The sequence below is a fragment of the Canis aureus genome, chromosome 22, assembly GCF_053574225.1.
Source record: "Canis aureus isolate CA01 chromosome 22, VMU_Caureus_v.1.0, whole genome shotgun sequence".
Lineage (NCBI taxonomy): Eukaryota > Metazoa > Chordata > Mammalia > Carnivora > Canidae > Canis > Canis aureus.
The window spans coordinates 43607044-43617399 of NC_135632.1; the positions used below are offsets into that span (position 1 = coordinate 43607044).

Consider the following 10356-nt stretch of genomic DNA (forward strand, 5'->3'; position numbering starts at 1 on the left):
TTGCCTGATTCATGCTGGGCACAAGTCAACTATGCCAGGGATTCTAGAGGGAAAAAACAACTATTTATTGTGGGAATGCCAGGAAACAAATGCCTGAGCAAGAAGCAAAAGAACACAGCAAGGTCTCTGGTTTGGAGGTCCTGGCCACTAGCACACATAGCTTGAGAGCAGGTATGGGATGCCATGATTATTCTCTGGAAGACAGATGAAGTTGCCAGAATATATCGTTTTTCAAGCCCTTGTTCCCTGAACAGGCCCCCTACCCCAGATAATGCTAACAAATAAGCTGTTAATACCATCTACTCCTCTCCCTGCTCCCATTTCCTAGGTTTCCTTCTGCACCTGTTTCTCCCCACCTCCTCCCCAGCCATCCTGATCCCAGGAATTAACTGGTGTTGCTAGCCACTTAGAGCACTACAAAGTCCTATGGGTTCAAGGCCTAAGCACATTGCACTTTATAGTTCTACGGTAGAGGTATCCAAACTTGTTCTGCATAGCCAATGTACAATCACCATGCTTGAGAGCTATGGGATCCCTTCACTACCCGTCCTACTGGAAGGGGCCCTGGAAATCAGGTTACACAGACATTTATAGCTCTTTGGGAGTTCATCAACAAATCATTTAGGTTCCTCAAAACCTCCACTCTATTTCTCTAATTTTTAATGGGTCAAATGTTACTAGGACTTCAGGAGAGCTGTTAAGCATATTAAATAGAATCGAAAACACAGAACAGATATGGAGAGCACAACAGGACATTTTTGTACACACACCTGTACAACCCTCCCAGAACCTGAAGGCAAGCTGACCTGGTAACAGGCTGGGGCCCCTCCAGTGGTTCCTACTCTACCTTTAACCTAGGCTGATATTCAAATATAGAGGCCACTCAAGAAGTGGCCACACAATCAGAAAGGGACAGAACATAAAGACTCCTCTAACTCTGGGAAATGAACCAGGGGTGGTGGAAGGGGAGGAGGGCAGGGGGTGGGGGTGAATGGGTGACAGGCACTGAGGGGGGCACTTGACGGGATGAGCACTGGGTGTTATTCTGTATGTTGGTAAATTGACCACCAATAAAAAATAAATTCATTATTAAAAAAGAAATAAAAAAATAAAACAAATGGTAATTTGGCCCTTAAAAAAAAAAAAAAAAAAAAAAAAAGGAAGTGGCCACACAACTGGCATACAGCAGGGCTATCACTAAAAGCCAATTTACTCTACTCTGGCCCTACAGAATTTGCCAGTGCAGACATTAGTAAAAGAATTATCAGGTCTGACCTTAGAAAAAAAATTCCAAGGGCACCACTATAATATTTACAATTATCCCATTTTTTTGGGGTGTACACAAGAGTAGTGGGTGGGGACAATCTCAAGCAGGCTCCATGTCCAGCATAGAGCCCAATGATGGGCTTGATCCCACAACCCTGAGATCATGACCTGAGCTGAAATCAAGAGTTGGCACTTAAAAGGAAACTCCCAAGAAGCACTATGTTTTATCTAAAGCAGGTTTTAGAGAAGTAAAACTGAAGTCAAGACTTGAAGTAATCCCAGGCATCTTGATCTGTAAATGAAACGCGGAAATGGACAAGACTTTTAGAAACTGTTTATTTTCCGTCAACCTTATTTCCATTCTGTTCCTTCTGTGGAAGAGCAGCTTAAGACCACTCAGTGGTTGTTCCTACCCATTCAGTGGCCTGAGCAGTGGGAGCTGCAGACCAATCTTCAGTGGCTGGCTGAGCGCTCCAGTCTTCTGTTAAGAAAACACCAAAAAATAGTCAGCCCCACTGCCACCAGCACTGTGCTGTGAATTCCACCAAATACACATTTCAAAGGACAAACACGCAAGGCCAGACCACTTCAAAAGCACCCAAATTCAATCTGTCAAGTTATCAGCACAGCTATACCGCACTGGCATGAAAACCTTTCAATACTAGTATATATAGCCATGGAGATCTTGTAAGTTAGAGAATTACCAAAAATCCAAGTGACTAGCCTGATCTATCACAATACATACCAGTAGGGAACTGCTGAATAGGCACAGAGGGCACCTGCACGCCTTCAGACCAGTCTGCAACTTCAGGCTGAGTAGCAGTGAACTCAGGAGCTGGAGCCGTCCATTCACCCTGAAATTCCTCCTTAGTTACAGCCTTTTCAGCAGCAGCCTGTTCTTCCTTTTCAATCTGGTTAAGGAAAAAAAGTTTATTGGGACAAATTTTATTTCAAAGAAGCATAAACCAAGATGTCTGATTTGCTATGTAACCACAGGCCTTTGCGGAGGAAGCTTACCTCTTCAGGATCTCTGTAGAAGTAGAGATCAGGCATGACTTCCCATGGGTGCTCACGGGAAATGGTGCCACGCATGCGCAGGACTTCCCGGGCTAGCATCCACCACATCAGACCCACTGAGTGAGCTCCCTGCAAGAGCGCCAGGTTAAGAAGGGACACCTAGCCACCTCCCAATTCCACTTTTCTGTCCCATCATCTAGATCCCTGGTACCAAGAAAATAGACACATTTCCCACTTTAAGCACTTATTTTTAACAAGGAGTACTCTATAATTAGTGGGTCTCCACTGGACCCATGGGAATTAAAATACAAAAACACAACTGTCAAGAACCCCCCGCCCCCAATGAAACAAAATACCTAAAGAGTGCCTGGACCCTGGTATTAAAACATCTCTAGGTGATTCTTACATGGAACCAAGGTTTTGAGACCAATACACTGGACCAATTTGAACCATATGCAACCCACCTTTTAAGGACCTCATTGCACGATTCATCAAGTTGCTCTGAAAACCGAAAAAGCCCAGTAATGCCTGAGTCGCCCAAATAGTTAAGAAATATGGAGAAAAACAGAAAACACAGACCATCTAAAAAACGGTTCTCCTTAAAGCTCTGACATATCTGAATTCTACTTGTAGCAAGAATTACTATCAAACTCCACTCATTGGGCCAGAGACCCTTGTGGTGTTAGCGAAAAGACTTGCCCCTCATGTAGCACACTACCTACACTTGTGAGTTCATCGGCCAGCCAGTGGCCTCAACTCCAAGCTCTAACAATGTGCAGAGGAATGCCCAACGGTTTCAAGAGTACTCACTATTGAGGCTCTAGTGTGTCATAATGCCGTTACCTTGTTGTTGCAAGGGATGGCAATGTCCACGTAGCGCAGAGGAGAGTCTGTGTTACACAGAGCAATGGTAGGCAGGTTAACGTAAGATGCCTCTGTGAGAGGCTGGTGGTCAGCCCTGGGATCAGTAACCACCAGAAGCCTTGGCTCTCGGAAGGCTGCCTGGATCTGGTTAGTGAAGGTTCCAGGAGTGAAGCGGCCAGCAATAGGAGTGGCTCCAGTAGCGGCAGCAAATTTCAGCACAGCTCGCTTGAAGAATTAATATCAAGAGTTAGCAGTGCTCCGGGGATGGCATCCCAGGACCTCCCCAAATGTCCATGTGCAGACACTCAGTTCTATAGCCCCAAAGCAGCCCATGGAGCTGGAGCCCTTCTACTATCCCCTCAACAATGAAAACATCAAAGCACTTCACACCCACAATTCTTTGTCCTCTATGCTACCTGAGAAAATACTTATAGACCAGGGCCCAGAAATGCTAAGTACACCCCACCTCCAGGCCGTCTGTCTGGAATGCCCTACCCACTCCCACATCCCTTAGATCACCTGCAGCTCACTGGCTTCCTCACATCTGGAGGCTCCAGGGCCACACCGCCTGGTTTCAAGAACCAACTAATTCACTCCTGGAGTGAATGTGGTAGGTTATTTATGTGCTTCTAACTTCCTCATGGGATCATGAAAGTTAAATTTACCAACACAGACAATACAACAATGCCCGACAGCAATTAAGCACTTCCACGTTCTGGTTTAATTTCATCCCAGCTACCCTATTTTAATAAAGCAGGAATATACGCTCTTTCCCTTTATAAAACTGGTTTCCTGCATCCCTTCAAAAAAGGCAGACTTGGTGTTTTCTTGCTGTATCTCAAGCCCCTAGCAACACTAGACCTAATATAAACACTCAGTAAATTTCTGCTGAGGGAAATTGAGAGTGGGCACTAATTTTCGTTCTAAACAGTCTTCTACCATGCACTGAACTCTAAGTCCTGTCGCAAGCCAGCTCCTGGGGAATAACCCCCTGGAAAACAATCTTAAACTCATGGGAACCAGTTTTACCATCAACCTTCAAGTACAAGAGAACCTGTCTCACTATACAATTTAAATGCCTGTCAAAATGCAAGCTAAACATCTTTTTCAAATTAGAAATAAATGGGCTCAGCGAAATCCTTGCTCGAGCTTTTATATATAGTGGACTCGAACACCACCATTAGCTTTAAACCATGGAGATCCACTCATTAAGGACATATTTTACAGTACGGTGTATTTTCCTTTCTACAGCTTAAAATACAGTATATAGTATGTGTTAACAAAAGGTGTTAATCGACTGCTTAGCTTACTGGTGAGGCTGCTAAAGGTCAACAATAGGCTATTAACTGTTAAATTTTCTCAACAGAAAAAGAATTGTCAAAAGAGAAAAGGGGCAAAACAAGTTTTATCCCACTGGCCATTTAAAGAAATTAAGTTTTCTTTTGTGTTGGCAAAGATTCTTACTCTTAGGAGAATTGAGCCTTAGAAAGGGAGTGGTACCCTATTAGAAAAGCTTTCTTGGGACTCCTGTGTGGCTCAGCAGTTGAGCGCCTGCCTTTGGCTCGGGATGTGATCCCAGAGTCCCGGGATTGAGTCCCTTATCGGGCTCCCTGCATGGAGGCTGCTTCTCCTTCTGTCTCTCTAATGAACACATAAATAAAAACTTAAAAAAAAAAAAAAAAAAAGTTCTTAAAAATTTTGCAGTTGAGAAACATCTGGGTGGCTCAATGGTTGACCATCTACCTTTGGTTCAGGTCCTGATCCTAGAGTCCTAGGAATGAGACCCGCATTGGGCTCCCCAAAGGGGAGCCGAGCCTGTTTCTCCCCTCTGCTTCTCTCTCATGAAGAAATAAATCTTAAAAAAATTGGAATGGACACCCAAATTTTGACTATTTCATCATTTTAAAAAGAAAAAACGGACTACAGAACATTCTGATAAACCATTTTTAACAAGATCAACTCTACTTGGTGGCGCACGAAAATACAAGGATATGAAAACTGAAGCTCAACACACCACCAGATGCCAAATTGTATACGTTAAAGACCTCAAATACTAGCAATTCAAGATTTCCAAGTAGTAAAATACTTTTTCTTACTTTTCCTTACACCAAGGTCTGTAAGCATATTTTTTATAAAGAGCATATTATTTACAAACCTGGCCAGTATTCCTAGATGATATAACACTGACATCAGCTGGGTTTTCAATGGCAACAATGGCACGAGCTGCCAACAGAAGCTTCTCCCAGGTTCTCTTCAGATTTATGATGTAGATACCTATGATGGCAGAGAGCTTTTTAACACCTCACGTAACTTGCAATGGATTTTCTTCTCAAAAACAATGTAGCAGTGAGTACTATCAAACTCCAGTCATAGAGACAAGCTCTACTGGTGTTAGCGAAAACCCTGCTGTTTATATAGCACACTTCCGACACTCAGAAGTTCATTGGCCACGGTGGCCTCAACCTTGAGCTTTAATAGTGTGCAGCCCCTGATTCAGCAGGCGAAGCACATCTCTCTTCCTGCACTAAGCCTCCCTCCATCAGGCCCCCATGTGGATTCCTTCAAGTTCTTAGCCACTTCTTGGCCTCTCGCCACTTTCCTTTTCACCTGCCTCCATGACAGATTCGCCTGAAACTGCTTTACAATGTGCCACTCCCAGGCTTATGTCCTTCAGTGGCTCCATCTTTGAGCTGAAGCACTCACTGCCTTTCCCAACATGCCTTCCAAATCTATTTGTTCCTATCTCCTGCTCTGTTTTATGCTCAGAATTCAGTCACATGACGAGACCCCTGGGTGGCTCAGCGTTTGAGCATCTGCCTTCGGCTCAGGGCGTGATCCCAGGGTCCTGGGATGGAGTCCCACATCAGGCTCCCTGCATGGAGCCTGCTTCTCCCTCTGCCTATGTCTCTGTCTGTGTCTATCATGAATAAATAAAATCTTTAAAAAAGAAAATTCAGTCAAATGAACACGTATCAGTACCTGCAAAATAAAATGCACAATACAAGATAAGCTAGTGAGCTTCCTCATCATCTTTGTATCTCACAGCTCCTTCATGAAGCAACCCACGTCCCATAATCTACCATTTGACATACTCTTCCACTGGAACCCGGAAAGCTAGCCTTCCAAAAACCACCAGAACACTTTAATCTTTAAAATCTCTTAAAAGTAGGGATGCCCGGGTGGCTGGGTGGTTTAGCTCCCGCCTTCAGCTCAGAGTGTGATCCTAGGGTCCCACATCTGGCTCCCTGCATGGAGCCTGCTTCTCCCTCTCCCTGTGTCTCTGCCTCTCTGCGTTTCTCATGAATAAAAAAATAAAATCTTAAAAAAAAAAAAAAAACAACTGTAATCTCTACCTTCAGCATGGGGCTCAAACTCACAGCTATGAAAACTGGTCGCATGCTCTACAAACTAAGCCAGTAACGCACCCCACTTTTACTTAGTTTTAAAGCTTATTTCCAATGAAGGGATGTGGTTTCATTTGTAACTTAAATGCAATGCCCCTCCCCCCAAACCAAAGCAAAGACTAACCATCACTTTTCCTTTTGTAGATGTACTGTTCCATTTGGAAGTCAAGGTTGGTGCCACCTAAGTGGGTTCCTGCTGCAAGGAATTTGAGGACATCCTCCTCCTTCATTTGCAGAACATCAAGGGCTCCGGACATTGTTAAAGTTTCCCTTTAAGTTACGATGGGAACCTGAAAAAGCAGTTAACAATCCAGCCATATTCATTCCACTGATTTAGGGACCAGATGCATTCTAATTACTCTTGAGAGCTAAACAACTTCCTATTGGAATCCAACCCAAGGATACTTTTCAGTTTACAGTCTAGTGTAATGACACAATAGAAGAGACGTACCCCACACACTACAGCAAACCATCGAGTGTGCAAGTGGGAAAAACACCCAAATAAAACGAAAAGTGAATTGCCACTTAACCCTCCAGGTCAACCAAGTACGAAGATAGGAGTCATGTTCAACAAACCGCAGAAATTGAGCAAAGGAAGCAGAAATGCGAACAAGTTTTTTTTCAAGCAGACTGCAGGTGGGCGCTTCAAAATCCTATGATCACAACTAATTTTCTCTAAAACCTTGCCAAGAACCTTAACGAGAAAGGGATAAACCAATCCGCCCGAGCCGTTGTAAATAGGCGCCTGGGCCTGAGCGCAAGGCCGAGTGCTGGGGCCCGCCCCGATCGCGGCGCGGCGCCGCTTTCTGCACCCCTGCCAACCAGCGCAAACGAGTCCGCACGCCCAACCCCCGCACCGGGCACCCCGGGTCCAGCACGACCTCCGCGCCCTCCCAGGGCATTGTGGGAATTTGCGGGCCCGAGCCCGACCACGTGCGGGGCGGCCGGGCGGAGGCGGAGAGCGCGCGGGGCCTGGGATAGACTCGCTGTCCCTGCCGGCTTCCATTCCCGGCCCCCGCACCCCGCACTCCCAACAGGAAGCCCTCCTGGTGGCTTTGGGGGCGCCACGAACTCTACAAGACACTCACGCAAAACAACGCCGTATGGACCCTTCCCTGGGTAGCGCGGAAAGGACCGGCGGGCGGAAGTGACGTCCTTATATACTCCGCCAGCAGCCAATGACAACAAAAGCCGAGCGGAAGGGCGGCTCAGCACCCTAATCCCGCGGAGCCGTTTGCGGCGGTGGCGCTTTGCGGCGGTGGCGCTTTCCGGCGCTGCGAAGAGGTTCCGCGCTGCGCGGCCGCCCACGGAGTCCTGCGTCAGCAAAGCGCGGCCGCGGCGGCGAGGGGTGCGGCCTGGGCTCTCCGCGCGGCTCTTGGCTCCGGTGCCCGGTGCCGCTCCCTGGCCGAGCCTGCAGGTTCCTTACGTTTTGATCACACCGTGCCCAAGTACTCCATCGGTAAAAGCCGAAGGAATTATTTTCATTTCTTGGGAGAACAGCTCAGGAATACATCCAGAGTTTGAAATCTGATTATGGGAAATTTTCCTGAATCAATCAAAAGGAAAAAAAGACTGTACAGATGGCAGATTTTATTTTTTAGAAGAGGAATCTCTATCAATAAGTTCGTTTTTAAAAATTTATTCTGTTCCTGTAGTACTATGCAGCCACTGAAAAATATTCGAAAGATATTCTGGGATACAAAAAAGACTCCAGGGAGATTATTTTTAAAGAATTGAAGCCCGTGACCACTATACTACAATTAAAAAAACCAAAAAAAACAAAAACAGTTTAAGTCGGTTGAGCTGCCAGTTCTTGATGTTGGCTGAGGTCAGGATCGGAGTCCTCGGAGTGAGACGGAGCCCCCTCGGCACGGAGCTTACGGTTCGGTCTCGCCTTTCCCGCCCCGCCGCGCCCCCACCGCGCCCCAGGAGGGGTCTCTCGGGGTCTCTCTCTCTCTTTTTCTCTTTCAAAACAACAAAACAAAAACGTGGGCGCCTGGGTGGCTCAGCGGTTGAGCCTCTGCCTTCTGCTCAGGTCGTGATCCCAGGGTCCTGGGATCAAGTCTCGCATGGGGTTCCCCGCTGCTGGGAGCCTGCTTCTCCCTCTGCCTGTGTCTCTCACAAAAAAAATAAAACCGTTTTTAGAAAAGAAAAAAAAAGCTGATAGCAAGGAAACAAACAGGCGTGGCTTTACGCATTCTTCAAAACTATTGAAAATAGGCATTTCGGCTCTCAAAAGAAAAAAAAACTAGCTGTAGGAACTGAATGGGTGGCTTTTAGGGACAGTTTTGTGTCACTGCATGACTTCTCCGGAGGGCCTTGTGGGACATTCCCGAGCCACCCTAGCAGCTCTGTTCTAGAAGCACCCTTCAGCCCCAAGACTACTTCATTACAAGGACATTTTACTCTCATAGGTGTTTCCCCACAAAATTCTATTTTTCTCACAAAATAACTTTGCCCTTTTTTTTTTTTTTTTAATTTATGATAGTCACAGAGAGAGAGAGAGGCAGAGACACAGGCAGAGGGAGAAGCAGGCTCCATGCACCGGGAGCCCGACGTGGGACTCGATCCCGGGTCTCCAGGATCACGCCCTGGGCCAAAGGCAGGCGCTAAACCGCTGCGCCACCCAGGGATCCCTTGAGAACTAATCTACATGATGAAAATCCTTGGCGAAGAAACGAGTTCTCAGAAGTCCAAAGATGAAGGTACCAACTGCAGTGGCAGTAAACCTCTGTGAGGAGCCCTTGCCCCAAGAAGCACTTGCCCAAGACTGTCTGTGGTGCCCTCCACTGTGCAGCCTCCCAGTTCTCTGCACAAGTCTTTGCAGCATTTTTATATACATGCCCATTCTTTAAAATCTCAGAGCCTTCCTTTTGCAAACTTGATTTCTGGGGCTCATATTTAAAAAGATAAAAACTAGGATGCACCTGGATGGTCAGTCAGTTAAGCATCTGTGTTCAGCTCAGATCATGATCTCAGGGTCCTGGGGGTCAAGCCCAGGTCAGGTTCCCTGCTCAGTGGGGAGTCTGCTTCTCCTTCCCTCTCTGCCCTTCCCCCTGCTTTTCTCTCTGTGTCTCAAATATATAAAATCTAAAAAAATAAATAAATAAAAGTAAAAAAGATAAAATCTTGGGGCTCCTAAATTGAGCCTCTAATTCTTGGTTTCAGCTTATGATCTTGGGGTTGCAGATCGAGCCTGGAGTTAGACTCTGTGCTCAGGCACTGTCTGCTAGAGGGTTTTCTCTCTCTGCCCCTCCCCTAACTTGTGTGTGCCTTTGTGCGCGAGGCTCTCTCTAATAAATAAATCTTTAAAAAATAAAAATATAAACATCTGGCGTAGGTTTCTTTCCAAATATACAATTGTGCTAGGGACTGTGGTTTTAGGGGGACTACGCAGGGCACTGGATGGCTAGGGGAGTCCCTGTTCTGATTTATAGCTGAGAATATAGGACACATAGCTGGCTCCAGGTTTCAAGTTCATCTTGGGCACCTTCCACCTCCTTCCCCAACCAAGCTTCCTCCTTCATCTGTTGGTCTGTTATCCAGTTGTGCTGCAGCCCTCTCCAGGAAACTTACCTGCAATGGCCTGAGCAATGTTCCAAAATAACCGTTCCCTGTTCCCTCCTTTGTCCCAAAGCTCTCATATCCTTAATTAAATGGATTTCTGTCCACCGAAAGGATTCTGTCTTACACCATTTCTCTCTCACTTGGCACTTTTTGTCTTGGATTCCTAGCTTCATTACATGCTGTGACTCTGAACAAGTCACTTAACCTCTCCCAGGAAATAAGAGCTATTGTCTATTTC

At 46.1% G+C, this 10356-nt stretch overlaps 1 protein-coding gene and 2 non-coding genes across 4 annotated transcripts; all 3 read right to left on the reverse strand.

Annotated features, from left to right (window-relative positions):
• Positions 1-1578: 1578 nt before the first annotated feature.
• On the reverse strand, positions 1579-7798 carry RPSA (ribosomal protein SA). Of its 2 annotated transcripts, none has more exons than XM_077865707.1 (7): positions 7640-7798; positions 6676-6841; positions 5303-5421; positions 3127-3372; positions 2284-2412; positions 2012-2177; positions 1579-1747 (listed from the first exon to the last, which is right to left on the reverse strand). In XM_077865707.1, exons 2-7 carry the CDS (start codon positions 6806-6808, stop codon positions 1653-1655), a joined length of 888 nt encoding a protein of 295 aa, XP_077721833.1. In that variant the 5' UTR covers positions 6809-6841; positions 7640-7798; the 3' UTR covers positions 1579-1652. The 2 variants fall into 2 exon arrangements, with proteins under 2 accessions (XP_077721833.1, XP_077721834.1); XM_077865708.1 differs by lacking the exon at positions 7640-7798 and adding an exon at positions 7003-7242.
• On the reverse strand, positions 2909-3063 carry LOC144294408 (small nucleolar RNA SNORA62/SNORA6 family). The gene has a single exon (XR_013361800.1). It is a non-coding gene; the product is annotated as a small nucleolar RNA SNORA62/SNORA6 family (small nucleolar RNA).
• On the reverse strand, positions 5484-5633 carry LOC144294409 (small nucleolar RNA SNORA62/SNORA6 family). Its single transcript, XR_013361801.1, has one exon. It is a non-coding gene; the product is annotated as a small nucleolar RNA SNORA62/SNORA6 family (small nucleolar RNA).
• Positions 7799-10356: the final 2558 nt, after the last annotated feature.

Bases quoted from the DNA above. Each gene is read 5' to 3' on its own strand.
- RPSA (XM_077865707.1), bottom strand. From the start codon at position 6,808: ATGTCCGGAGCCCTTGATGTTCTGCAAATGAAGGAGGAGGATGTCCTC. The intron at 3,373-5,302 runs GTTTGTAAATAA...TAATTCTTCAAG, and splicing joins CATCTAGGAATACTGGCCAG to CGAGCTGTGCTGAAATTTGC. The intron at 1,748-2,011 runs GTATGTATTGTG...TTTTCTTAACAG, and splicing joins TATTCAGCAGTTCCCTACTG to AAGACTGGAGCGCTCAGCCA.